Below are 14908 nucleotides of genomic sequence, written 5' to 3'. Positions count from 1 at the left end.
AAAATACCCCTGTGATATCTTCTGCTCTCCATCAGCAACAGAATGTCTTTGGGGGGTTAGGCACTATCTCTCCAACTTAGCAAGTCTAGGACGTGTGTGAGTGTGTAAATTCATTGTGGTGGAAGGAAGAAAATACCACCTCCTGCAATGAACAATCAAGGCTTATGTAACATTTGTATGTGTTATTGATAGAATGCTGTCCTATGTAGCTAAAGCCAGGATGAGCACAATTTACTATTTGACTATCCTTATAAACACCCCAGCAAATGAGGCTCAATAGGCTCAATTCAACAGAAGTAGATGTGCTGAAGGCACTGGGTTTAGTGGAGCTAAATTCACTTCACTCAATATTAGATATTGGTATGTATTTTCACATTATTACTTGATGTAACCAATTGTGTAATTTGTACGCAGTTTCACTGAGAAAAGGCAGAATGTGTTTTAAAAAAATATGTAGTTCTCCCTATTCATCAAAATATCACTGATAAATAGGAACCTAATCTTTAAAACAGATTATGATCTGTGTATTGTGTTGCTGTTAGCAACGGTTCTTATTCTTTAGCTGTTTTAAAGCAGACCCCAGATTGGTACAGCTGAGTATTTTAAATCAAAATGCCCTTATGTTGACCTTAAAAGGCTACCTTTCCCCACACAATGTTGGATTGAATAGCAAATCAGAGCCCTTTCTAGGGGAAGATTATACAACTATATAAAAGGATATATACGTTCTATCTTCTCTTAATTGTTTCAGAGAACCCTTATAATTCTTTTGAGTTATGGAACCCAGGCCAGAGTTGTTGTGTTGCTAGGTGCCTTCAGGTCAACTTTGGCTTATGGTGACCCTATCACAAGATTTTCTTGGCAAAATTTATCCATAGGAGGCTTGCCACTACTCTCTCCTGAGGCTGAGAGAATCAGATTTAATCAAGGGTTTCCATGGCTGAGTGGGGATTTGAACTCTGGTCTTCTGGAGTCCTAGCCCAACATCCTAATCAACACGCCTTATTGGCTTTCTCAAGCTTTGGTACTGCTGATTCATAGCCCAAACAGCTCCATCAACACATAAGTGGGAGATATTAGCAGGCTTGGTGAACAGGGGTAGTCATCATATAGTTTGTATAAGTACCTTCAACAAACTTTAGTGGGAGAGTGGGGAATGAATAGAGAGCAAATGAATCGAAATTAACCCAATACGGATTATGAGCAAGGATTATGGGAGAATGGTACTATGCACTATGTTTTTACTATGTTTTTAACTCTGTTATTAATCTGTGCATTTATTTGCTTAACTTTTTTAATTGTTTAGTTGATGGAATATGTTTTTATGACTGTGTTTTATGTGGCATTTAATTTTGCTGGAGCTGTAAGTCACCTTGAATTCCCCAATGGGGTGAGAAAGGCAGGGCATAAATTTGGGGTCCTCAAACTTTTTAAACAGAGGGCCAGGTCACAGTCCCTCAAACTGTTGAAGGGCCAGATTTTAATTTGAAAAAACAACAACAACACATATTTTATTTGTAGTGTGAAAAACACTTAAAAATACAATAATTAAAATGAAGAACAATTTTAACAAATATAAACTTATTAGTATTTTAATGGGAAGTGTGGGCCTGCTTTTGGATGATGAGATAGGATTGTTGTTGTTGTTGTTGTTGTTGTGTGCATTCAAGTCATTTCAGACTTAGGTTGACCCTGAGCGAGGGCTGGGTAAATGACCTTGGAGGGCTGTATCTGGCCCTCGAGCCATAGTTTGAGGACCCCTGGTATAAATAAAGCAAATAACAACAACAACCCAGAATGGACAACCAATGGCATGGCATGCTAAGGGATTGTTGTAGTGATTGAAGTTGAATCGAAGCAGATAGAATATACTTTAGAAACATACTGAACAGAAGGACTTTATGCAGAAACATTTTATTGCATTTCTCATCTATTTTAACTTAAAATTCCGTGTTGATCTCCCTGTGTGGGTGCTTACACAATTGCATACATTCAGAAGTGACAAAAACATAGCTTAAAAAAGTGCATGGTATAACCATTTTTTTGGTGACACAACTTCCCTGCTCCTTAAATCTAGCTTGGGTTTGCTTGTATAAAAAAGATTTGCTTTGTTGAAAAAACATTTTTTCAGTTGTATGTTTCCTTTTAAAGAGTAATTTTGGCTTCCCCATACCCTTCATTTATCAGATAAATCAATTAAATGGAGACCATTCCCTCTGAGAGCACTGACAACATGTGGTCACTCGCTTACAAACAGCCTTATTTGGTATCTGCTGAAGCGTTCCCATAAGAAAAGTCTGTTGCTCAGTGATCCAAAACTTTAAGAAGTATTTGCGAGACCATAAATATGATCATTATCATTTTAAAGGTGATTTAAACATCAGCTCCAGCTTGTTTCTCAAACTGTACGGTTTAGCAACTGTGAAATAACATTTTATTTGAACCCACTGAGTAAATAATTCAGCTGCTGCATTATACTATTATGCAAAATAGAGACTGGAATAAAGGACATTCAAGGAACAAAAGGCATGTCAATTTAACATATTGTGTTAAGGGCTCTCCATGTTCAGCCAAGGTTCACAATGTTAGGAAACTGCAGCTGCTGAGAGGTCATGCCTTTTAATAGGCATAGTCTCGAGACAATATGGAAATGGCATGGTATACTGTCCTGCAATTTGTTCTAGCTTCAGTACTATCACCAAAGTGGATGACTGTTAGGGACAAAGCAATGGGCTCAAGTCTCAGATGTATCTGTTCGTAAGCATTATGCTAGTTGAGCTCCTTATGCTAGTTGAGCAATATTCAGTTAGCATCACCAATCTCATTCTTGCTCTGGACTAGTCCTACATAGTATTTGCTACTGAGGATAGGACTGGTCAAATCTGTCTGCATGAAACTGTTTATTCTTTATCTGCTCATTTATCTGAAGAACATATAAGCAGGACAGGCCCGTAGCCAGGATTTTGTTTCGGGGGGGGGGGGGCTAAAAAATTTCAGGGGGGGTTTCGGGGGGGGCTGAGTTTTGGGGGGGGGGGCTGAGTCTGAGTGAAAGAGGGTCTAGCCTAGCAAACCTTTTGTATCATTACCCCAATACCCCCATTCATATGGGATATATTGAGTAAGGTGATCAGATCATGATATGAATAAACATAACAGTTTAAATAATGCACCAGTAAGGCCTTTTCGCAAACCACCATGAGAATTTCCGGGGGGGGGGGGGGGGGGCTGAAGCCCCTCAAGCCCCCCCCCCCCCCCTGGCTACATGCCTGAAGCAGGATTTTTTTGGCATGCACGCAGTTCTTTCACTATATTAATACACCAAGTATATTAAAAACACTAACAACCTCATTATACACGGCTAAAATCGGTGACATACACTGATCTAGCCCTGATCACCCAAGGAGCTAGCTGGCTCCCATCAGACAACGTCATACCGGCTTCATGGGTGACAGCGGATGGAAAAAGCATGCCGCCACTGCAGCAACATGAGAGGCTTCTTGTATTGCCATGGAATCTATGGGGAGAAGCTGCATGCTCAAGCTTCCCCCCATGTACCCCCTCCCAGCGATGTGAGGCGTGGGATGCTGGATTCCCCATGCCCCGTGGCGAAGCGGAGCACTGCTGCCGCCCACCACTAGTCATCTGATGAGGTTGTAAGACAAATGTAGTTTTCTGAATGAATCAAAACAAAGTCCACAGTCAAGCCATACTCAAAAGCATACAGGCTTTTGACTTCTCTTGAACTCCTCATTAGCTTTGCTGGTGTAAAAGCAAGAAATAAAGAACAAAGATTGAAGCAAACCATAGGTCAAGTTTAGGGTCATGAAGTGTGGAACTGTGGAAAAGCTCAGCCCTAAGATGGAGGTCACAAATGAGTGACTCTTTGGATGGTAAATTGTCATTTGGTTCCATCCAGCCCTGCAAACTGGGAGGAAGACTCAACAGCCTTCCTTTATTTCTAAAGATACCAGACTGGTTGTAACTCAGAGATCTACAACTCTTTGTTCTTAAGATGTCAGAGCCATCTGTCAGGGGTGTTTTGAATGCGATTTTCCTGCTTCTTGGCAGGGGGTTGGACTGGATGGCCCTAGAAGTCTCTTCCAATTCTATGATTCTATGATTCTAAGTCATAGAGCAGAAACTCATAATAACATGGAAGTTTTTATCTTGGCAAAGATGGAGATGAAATGTAAGAGATGCACTAGTTGAAATTGACTTATGGTGACCCTATGAATGAGGTATTTCAAAGCCACTGTATCAACAACATCTCTCCTCAGGTTCTACAGACCCAGGGCCATAATTTCCTTCCATTTGAAATGTTATCTTCCACTTTTCCTACTGTTTTCTACTTTACCAGTCATTATTGTCTGTTTCTAGGGAGTTATGCCTTCACATGATATGGCCAAAGAGTGACAGCCTCAGTTTAGGCATCTAGATTTCTAGAGCGAGGTCAGCATGATTTGCTACAAGACCCATTTGATGTTGCATCCCACTCTCCCTGGCCATTAATTGGCTGTGAGAACATGCGCTGGGACTCAGAAGTTGTCATTTGTTGGGCCACAAGCGGTAGCCACATAGAACTGTGCTAGTGGAGCATTATCTCCTGCAAACAAAGTGTAGAACTGTGTCAGAGATATGTGTGTACATTCTTTCCGTTACAATTCTAATGTTAAAATTTGTATAAATGCAAATATTGGTGTTGAAGGAGAACTCTTTGGGGCTGTGTATTGGAATTCTTTTCATTTGTTTCACAAAGACCATGTGGTTTGCTGAGTTTATCTTGCTACAAAAGTAAGGAGAACTGGCTATGTTGGAACCTGCAGAATTACTGTATAGCGGTGACTTCAGTTCATATTTGCAATAAGTACAAATTGAGCTGACAAATTGGACTGAATCCCAACTTATGCTTAGAAGAGGCCCACAGAAATAAGAGGACTTAAAATTAGATGTGACTAGCTTATTAATTATAATATCATGTTTGATGTAAGCAGGACTAAAACCCTACCAACCCTGCCATATAATGCAGTTTCATAAAACAGTTTAACTACACTGAACTGCATTATATGGCAGTCTGAACTCAAACTGCACTATGAAACTGCATTATATAGCAGATGAGGTTTAAGGCTACAAGCAACCCATTTCCCCCTTCTTTTCCAGAAAATGTGATTTCTTCATTTTTACTTGTTTATAATAAATTACAATTTTTTTCACAAAAACTTTAATGTACGTCTGTCATATTGTAGTTTTGTTGAATTCCACTTCTGCTTTGGGTTTACTACTGTTTTCACAGGAACTTCTCCCTTTCCCTTTAAATCCTTGTAATCATTGTCGTCTACCAAATTTTCGTATTAAAGTGTTTCACAGAGGGCTGGGTTACCCTGCTGGATTATGGCCTGGAACCTAACCCTGTTTGGTACTGCTTTTAGATTTTCATTATACCATCATATTATAGGCCTATATTGGAAAGAAGTGGGTAGGAATGGCATCAATTTATTAGTTAACCATGCCCTGCCTTCCCAAGGTGACATTTTCCAGTACTGGACTTTCTAATCCCATCACTTTGAACAATACTCTGCTATGGACTACAATGGACATGGATACCACGGGTGCCTGACATGCCTTGATTGGTCAATCACAAACCAAAAGAACAATTCCATAACCGTCAGGGACCTGATGTCCCTGCTTTGTTCATCCCAACAGAGGGAAAAGGTGACACATTTACAACACTGTTTACTCCTTTGTCTCCTGGACTGTCCTGTCCCCCGTCAGCCATTGGAGAACAGAAATCTGCATAGGAAGCGAGGAATGCTCTCTGATTGGCTTGTGGGTGCTGCAGTCCTGCCTCTCCAAAGGAATTTTCCCAGCTGGCTATGACATCTGGGCTGGCTCTGCCAATCAGTGCGAAACCTGCTCCAGTTGGGGCATGAGCAGGAAAAACAAAAGATTTCCCTGTATAAAAATGTATGCTTTTGCCTATGTCAAACATGTCAGCTTCCTTTAACAGCTTACCATGAGCTGTCATCCTTTCCAGCTGGATTGAATAAATAACTTGGTGGCTTTCTTCTTCAACTGGTGATACCTTTTGATTGAGAAACATTGGGATTATAACTTCTTGGTCTTACCAGGCACAGATCCACAGGCGGCCTACAGGCAGTACCAGTCACCCACTTAACAGGTCTCGGTATCCACGGCGCAGTTTTTCTATCGGTGGTCCAGATCTCACTATCCGCGACTATCCTAAATTGCTCGATTTCAATGGGAGTATGTGATACTGGTAAACATACATTTTTAATTTTCAGTCATGGAGGAATGGGATGTTTGTGAAGCCTGGAGTAGTCATACTGTCAGATTAATATATTGTTCAACTTCCTCTTGAAGAAAGACATGACCAAGAACCCTTTGGGATTATTTGGTGTGGCTTTCTTTTCCATAGTATATATACTTCTGTACTTCTCAGGGAAAGTTGAAATTAATGTTTTAAAATTAAGATGAATGTTAAGAAGTAATCTCTGAAACATTTATTAGGTGTTTTAAGTCATGTTTTAAATGTTGTTTTGTCTTATCTTATGATGAATTGTCCTATTGATTTTATGCTTAGTTAAATGGTGTTGATTGTGATTTGGTGCATATTTGTAAGGCATTGAATTTTGTCACTATTTCTATGTAAACTTCTTTGAGTCCCTCCCAGGCGTGAGTAAAGCAGTATATAAATACTGCAAACAAACAAATAAATAACTTGATGTATTAGAAAAATCAGATAAGACATACTTCGTTCTAGCACTTCTATGGAATGATAAATCAGTTTGTGTTTTCCATAAATAATAAAGTTATCCATATTTGTCTAATGGTAGCCATAAAGAAAACATGAAAGGTTACGTTTTATGTTTTATGTATGGAGTAAGTGTAACAAATGTGATATTTGAAATGAAGGGCAAAGTCCTGGTAAAGTATTAATGCTTTCCTGGGAAATGGAATTCGATAGTGCCAAAATCAAGAATTGGAAGTGCTTTACTTTGTTTGATTGTGTCATGTTTAACTTATTTTTAAATAAGAACTAATTACTTACTCAGAGGGAGATTTACTTTTATACTGTGAGGTTATAGAAATACACACACACACTTTTTGGGTAAAGTGTCCATAAAGTAGTAAACTGTCCTTAGAATTGAAATTTTAAAATGAATTTCTCTTGGTCATTATTTGGAAGTAATTAAAAGTTTTAAGTCTGAATTTGAAGCCAGTGTGCCATCATGGTTTGAGGAGACTACAACTCTAGAGAACAAGGTTTGAATCCCTGCTTGGCCAGGAAAACTCATTGGTTGTCCTTGGGCAAGTCTTTCAGTCTCAGAAATCTCTGTGGTAGGTTCAACTTATGACTGCCATAAGTCAGAAACAACGTGAATACATTAAATGTTCACAAAATTCTGTCCTCTGTTATAAAATATGCTTACCGTAAGTATTAAGATAACATATCCACATAAAAGAGAACCAGTTATACCATAAAAGGAAATTCCTTATGTTGACAGATGAAATGTCTACATTCTGATTACTTTCTGAAAAATGACTGCAAGATTTAATAATATTATATTCTACTAACAGCGTTCCATGTAGTCATGCTGGCCACATGACCTTGGAAGCATCTACAGATAATGCTGGTTCTTAGCATTAGAAATTGAGATGAGCACCCCCCCCCCCAGAGTCAAAATAACTTAACGTCAGGGGAAACCTTTACATCTTCTTCTTCTTCTTCTTCTTCTTCTTCTTCTTCTTCTTCTTCTTCTTCTCCCCCCCCCCTCTCTCTCTCTCTCACACACACACACACATATTTGTTGTTTATTCATTCAGTCACTTCCAACTCTTTGTGACCTCATGGACCAGCCCATGCCAGAGCTCCCTGTTGGCCGTTGCCACCCTTAACTTCTTCAAAGTCAAGCCAGTCACTTCAAGGATACCATCCATCTTACCCTTGGTCGGCCCCTCTTCCTTTTTCCTTCAATTTCCCCCAGCATCATTGTCTTTTCTAAGCTTTCCTGTCTTCTCATGATGTGGCCAAAGTACCTTATCTTTGCCTCTGATATCCTTCCCTCCAGTGAGCAGTCGGGCTTTATTTCGTGGAGGAAGAACTGGTTTGATCTTCTCGTGGTCCAGGGCACTCTCAGAATTTTCCTCCAGCATCACAGTTCAAAAGCATCTATCTTCCTTCACTCAGCCTTCCTTATGGTCCAGCTCTCACATTCATAGGTTACTACAGAGAATACCATTGCTTTGACTATGCTGATCTTCATTGCCAGTGTGATGTCTCTACTCTTCACTTGGCATTTTACCAATTAGTTTTGCATGTTATCTATCTTTTTGTATTTGTTGAAATTGCTGTAAGCTGCCTTGGATTCCAGATTAGAGGAAAGGTGGGATATTACTTATTTATTTATGTATTTATTAGCTATTATTATTTATTTTAGTTGTGTAATATCCACCCCAAACAAGATTCAAGGCAAATGTATTATTTATAAAGAATTATGCCTAAACTCTCTACCTTTTTGTGTTCACTGCATTTTCCTTCTATCTGTTGGCATAAACAATAGGAAATAAATTTCAGTCTTGTTTTACTAGAATACTGTGGCAATTAGAGGAAGATGCATGACACAATACCAACCATGAATGTGACAGTTGAGACAAAGAGGAAGAGTAGCAGGATTGCATAATTTGGCTCTGGTGACTGTAGAAAATGACTCCATGTCTTATCATATACATTGAAGAACAGTATGAGCTTCTCAGAACTGTGTGGCTTTCTGAAAAGAGTGATTGCCTAAGTACAGGCCTATTAATAAATCTGAAGGTACTTGAAAGTTGTAACTTCAGGAGAGAATATATCTGTACAAGCACATTTAACTCGACTTGTGCTATAAGAGTATTCAAGCCAGGAGTTTTGAAGACTTTACAAAGTCTTCAAAACTCATGGCTTGAATACTCTTATAGCATGGCGTTATATACAGTCAATAACTTGGCTTGCTTGTCATTAGAGAACTGTCCCTGGTTGTGGTCAATCTGTGAGTCCCACTAAACTATGATATATTGAGATTTGCATGATGGAAAACACCACAAACCTTTGGTCTGTAAACCTTCTCCATGCTTTTCCTTCCAAATATGAGGAAAGAAGACTTTGAGAATGTCACCCTCACTTTACCTGTTATCTCAGATGGTCACGTTGTCTAGATCAGGGATTGTGGCTGTTAAGACATTTTGTTTAGTTTCAAAATGTGTCAACTTCAGGATTGTGACAAAAGCCTTTCCACCTCTTTCCTCACCAGTCTCTCAATTTGTTCTAGTCAGTATCAAAACTTACATTTAATATTTTTAATATTTTTTGTTTTTCTCAACATATCCATGAGAAGGGTTGAATTGTTACAAACACCCACATTCTGAATGAGTACTCATACTATATGTATTCTTGTATGTACATAGTACAACATGTGCAACAACAAAGTCATGCTCTATTTGGTCCTATGCTTGTGGTTTCTCATTTGTTTTATTTACCTAGGGGTACAGCTACACTGTAGATGTAATGCAGTGTGGCAGTACTTTAACTCCATGGTTACACACTATGAAATCATGGCAGTTGTGGTTTAGCAAAGCCTTTAGCTATCTCTGCCCAATAGTGCTGGAGCCCCATCAAACCACAACTCCCCCATAGGAATGAACCACTGCAATTATACTAGTATCAAACCACTATAATTCTCCAGTGTAGATGCACTGGATTTCAAATTTATTTACCAGCTAATCATCATGAGACTTACTTGAAGGATGCAATGCAGGCATTGGTGGACCACCTCAAAATGATGGCATTTCCACAGGTGAGAGTAAATCCACAAGACGTGTCCATATCTTCTTCTTTCTCCTCACCGTACACAATCCAGAGTTCACTTAGATCCACATTGTTTTTTAATTTGAATGTTGTGCCAGATCTGAAAGAAGCAGCCACACTGAGTGAGTTGCGTTTCATTCCTATTAAGAGCCTTTTGCAAATATTTCCACTGTACTGCTGAAGACTCTCCATTTTGTTAAATATAATAAAAAATATCAACAACACAATATTTGCATTAAAACTCTGTTTAGGAGGGCTGATGGACACTTCAAAGCAGTAAGTAATGTGTGTGTATGTATATATAAGGAGGAGAATTTCTCCAGTGTTTGTGCTTTTATCCTCAAAATCACTCTTGCTGTCATTTTCCTCATAGTTAATGACTTCTAATTTTGCAATCTCTGTGAAACAAATATACCTGGAGGGGAGTAATTTCTGAGACAAAAACAGTTGACAGGACGACGACGATTTATATGCTTCTTTCCCTCTCCCAACGAGACTCAAAGTGGTGAACATTGCTTTAAAAAGAGATAATTGTCACTCCCATTCTGGGTTTTAAAACTTCCCATCTCTGTTATATAACAAAACTCATGGCACATGTTTGGTGCTATAATATTTAGGTAGCTGTCTGTGAAAGTGAGGAACTGTGTAGTGTAGTGGTGGACTAGGACTCTGGAGACTGGGTTCAAATCCCAACTTGGCCATAGAAGCCCATCGGATGGCATTATTATTATATTTATTTATACCCCACTTTATCTCTCCTGCAGGAGACTCAAAGTGGCTTAACATAAAAGCATCGGCATAATATTTAAACTATACAAATATGCAAACATTAAAACAGGATGAAATAAAAACACTATTTAAAAATTCTCAATGAAAAACCATTATTTATTTATTTATTTATTAATTTACTGTATTTGTATACCGCCTTTCTCAGCCAATTGGAGACTCATTAAACATATTCAAAGTCAAAAACCACAGCACTCCCTGGCTTTATCTTTAACACCTTCTTCTTTAAAATCCTGTTTGAATTAAAAAGTTTTAGCCGGCCGCTGGAAGGACAGCAAGGAGGGGACCATTCTGGCTTCCCTGGGCAGGTAGTTCCTGAGTTGAGGGGCATCCACCGAGAAGGCCCGCTCTCTCATTCCTGCCAACCAAGCTTGAGATGGAGGCTGTGTCAGAGTTTGTTTCATGCTCTGGTGGTTCTTGTATATATTGCAACTGAATATAGAAAGCCTTCCTGTGTTTGGAACAAGCATCTGAAGTCTTGTGCTCCTGCCACAACTACAAGGAGGGGAGCTTGCATTCTATCTAGCATCTTCAGGGAAAGCTTCAAGAACTCTGTTGTTGTTTATTCATTCAGTTGTTTCCAACTCTTTATGAGCTCATGGACCAGCCCATGCCAAAGCTCCCTGTTGGCCGTGGCCACCCCCAGCTCCTTCAAGGTCAAGCCAGTCACTTCAAGGATAACCTCTACCCATCTTGCCCTTGGTTGGCCCCTCTTCCTTTTTCCTTCCATTTTCTCCAGCATCATTGTCTTCTCCAAAGAGTATTTCATGGCCAAAGTACTTCATCTTTGCCTCTAATATCCTTCCCTCCAGTGAGCAGTTGGGCATTGTTTCCTGGCGTATCCACACAGTCAAAGACATTAGAATAGTCAATAAAACAGAAATAGATATTTTTTCTGAAATTTCCTGCCTTTCTCTATTATCCAGCGGATATTGGCCATTTGGTCTCTCGTTCCTCTGCCTTGTCTAAACCCAGTACATCTGGCAACTCTCGATCCATGTATTGCTGGAGTCTACCTTGAAGGATCTTGAGCATTATCTTAGATAACAGAAATCCCTGTCAGGTAGGACCGAAAGAAGGGCCTCTCCTGAAGATCTCAGGGCCCGGGCAGGTTCGCTCAAGGGGATCCAGTCAGCCAAATAGCCTGGATCTGAACCACCTAGGGCTTTAAAGGTCATAACCAGCACTTTGAATTGTGACCAGAAACAGACTGGCAGCCAGTGGAGCTGCTGCAACAGGGCGGTTGACTTGAAGCAAGCCACAGTCTCTCAGCCTCAGAAGAAGGCAAAGGCAAACCAACCTGGGACTAGCATTTTTTTTTAAAAAAATAATGTTTACTATCACTTTATGCTGCTTTTTATCCCATTCTTTCTCTAATAAGGAGCTGAAGACAGCATACTGTGAATGGGAGATTGGGGGTTTGCCTACATTTTAAATATAATTTTAATGTATTTTAACTTTTACACTCATGACACAACTGTTTAACTGTTTTTAATTTTCATATCCATATGAACATTTATTTTTAAATTCTATTGTATTGTGTCATGCCATTGTTAGCCACACTGATACCCTTTGGGGAAGAAGGTGGATTATGATGATGATGATGATAATGTTGATGATGATGATGATGATGATGATGGTGATGATAATTTTTGGAAATTTATCTTCACAACAACCCTGTCAAATAGGTTAGATGGAAAGAGAGTCACTGGACAATGATGATTTCATCATTCTTAGAGATCTGAAAGCAGGTTTCCTCAGCCTCTACAATTCTAACCCAATATTTTGACTTATTTGTTGAAGTGAATGGACTTGCTTCTGATTCAACATGTACAGGATTGCACATCTCACTATGTTGTGTTTGTGTAGTTTCATTTTCCTGCTTGCCCTGGTTTGTTGCATCAACAACAACAACAATAACAATACTTTATTTTTAATTCCTCTACTATTTTATTTTGCATTTGTTTTATTGTATATTTTGCTATTGTATGCATGTTACTTTGATGTTATTATTTGTTTGTTTGTATTTTATTTTGCTTGATTGTAATTCTTGGGATTGGCCTCATGTTAGCTGCCCCAAGTCCCCTTGGGGAGATGGTGGCGGGGTATAAATAGTTTATTATTATTGTTGTTGTTATTGTTGTTATTATTATTATTATTATTATTATTATTATTTATAGGCTGCCCTATCTCACTGAGGGGACTCAAAGCTTTATTACCCCAGTAAACAAATAAATATAGAAAGAAAAGGGATGAAACATGGGAAAATTCTTAACAAAACCTGAATGAGCTAAAAACCTGAAAAAATGCATGTTTCTTCTCTTAAGTGAAGTCATATAAGTCACCGAGAAACGTGACGAGTAAGAGAAGTAGCCTTATTTGGTGGTTTCTTGTGAAATTGTGTATGTTTTCTAAGACTCAAGTTATAGCCACTTGTTTTGCAAGAAATCTTCCCTGTCTGCTCATCCCTTATGAATCAGTTGCTTTCTACATTTGTGTGTGAGGTTTTTGTAGACAGAAGATGTCCTGGGTTCTTATGGAAAGGCAGAAATTTCACTTTTGTAGTGTGTCATGATGTGAGGGCTCCAACAAGTGAAGCAAATATTGCATCCCATGAAAGTTCAAAAGCATGTTAGGTGACTTGTGTTGAACAAACTGCTTCAGCAAATGGAGAATGTATGCTTTCAAGTCATTTCTGATTTATTGCAATTCTAATAACAAAACCAAAAACAAGGTTTCTAAGCTGGTCTGATCTAAGGTTTTCTGATATAATAATAATAATAATAATAATTATTATTATTATTATTATTATTTATTTGATCAGTCATATGTCCATTTCAAAATAGAACATGTGTAAAAAAAAAAACAAGGCAACAAGGTGAAGATAGCAGCCGACCTTCTATTTATAGTCAGAATCTTATTTTCCTGGTTCTTCTTTCAGGAAATCTGCTCTTTTCTTAATAGTTTTCAGAATAAAAAGGCTTACTCTGATTATGCAGGATCTTTCCTGCCCTTGCAAGAGGGATGTCAGAATATCATTTCTGTTGGGGGGCCTGCAGTTGGATAATATTGGATGTAAATATCTGTCTCGCAGTTCAGTATATGCTGGACAGTCAATTAAGAAATGTTCAATGTCTTCCACTGTTTGTTCTCCCCAGACACAGAATCTCTCACTTCTTGGGATGTTACAGTAGTGCCCGGTTTGCACCATAGTACCGAGTTGTTCAAACCTAGCCCTAGTATATATTCTTCTTAAGGGTAGAGGAAGTGGAATAGTTAGGTAGTGCTCTAAATGAATATTCCTTTTGTGGGAAGCAGGTTTTCTGATATTCTTTTCTTATTGTTTAATTGTCTTTAGCACAGCTGGTTAATCACCAGCAGCAATAGATCTTTCCCAACCAAAAGGTTGGGAGTTCGAGCCTGGGTCAGGGTAAGCACCCGACCTTCAGCTCAGCTCACTGTCCACCTAACCAGTTTGAAAACAGCTGTAGCTGTGAGTAGAGATATTAGGCACCGCTTAAGCACGGAGGTATTTTATGGCACCATAAAAAGCTGTCAATCAAAGAACAGGAAGAAAGCATGTGATCAAAAAGGCTTGTCATCATAGAGGATGGAGTGACAGCACCCCCTGTGGCTGGAATTGAGCATAACCTCCAGGATACCGAAGCTGCAAAATCCTGAAATGCATACCTAATGCATTGAATGTTTGCTGTGTATGTGTTCTGTGATCTGCTCTGAGTCCCCTTTGATGGGAGAAGGGCAGGATATAAATGCTGTAAATAAATAAATAATCGATAAATGTAATTAATTCAAATATTTACACAGTGGGGCCTTAGTATCCACTGGGGGTTATTACCAGGACCTCCTGTGGAAAAACCTGTGAATGCTGCAGTCCCATTATATACAATGGAGTAACAAAATGGTGTCCTTTATGTAAAACGGCAAAGTTTTCCTTTTTTTTTCTTCTAGAAATATTTTCATGCCATGTGTGGTTGAATCTGTGGGTATGGATGGCCAACTCCAGCCCGCCCTATATCAAGAGGTCTTGAAGTGGCTTACAATGTCATTAAACAGGCTGAAAACAGTAGGATAGTTTAAACAATCTTAAACATATTTAATAATATAAAAATAGATGTTTAAATATCAAACTATAAACAGCAGTCATTGGGTTGCAAAAAAGAGGCCCAAAGTGGCTTTGGTGACAAGTCAAATTTAATTTGGCTGGTAATAAATCAGCCATCACTACCATCACCATCATCTTCA

The 14908-nt window shown here is 38.9% G+C and overlaps 1 protein-coding gene across 1 annotated transcript in view; it reads right to left on the bottom strand.

Moving 5' to 3' along the window:
• TAGAP (T cell activation RhoGTPase activating protein) overlaps nt 1-14908 on the bottom strand; it is a 58663-nt gene that overhangs the window by 21384 nt on the left and 22371 nt on the right. Inside the window, exon 4 of the mRNA XM_067465829.1 lies at nt 9792-9959. Within this exon, the coding sequence (XP_067321930.1) occupies nt 9792-9959 (168 nt within the window). The remainder of the gene's footprint in view (nt 1-9791; nt 9960-14908) is intronic.

The sequence above is a fragment of the Anolis sagrei genome, chromosome 1, assembly GCF_037176765.1.
Source record: "Anolis sagrei isolate rAnoSag1 chromosome 1, rAnoSag1.mat, whole genome shotgun sequence".
Classification (NCBI taxonomy): domain Eukaryota; kingdom Metazoa; phylum Chordata; class Lepidosauria; order Squamata; family Dactyloidae; genus Anolis; species Anolis sagrei.
This window is presented reverse-complemented; position numbering and strand designations above follow the sequence as displayed.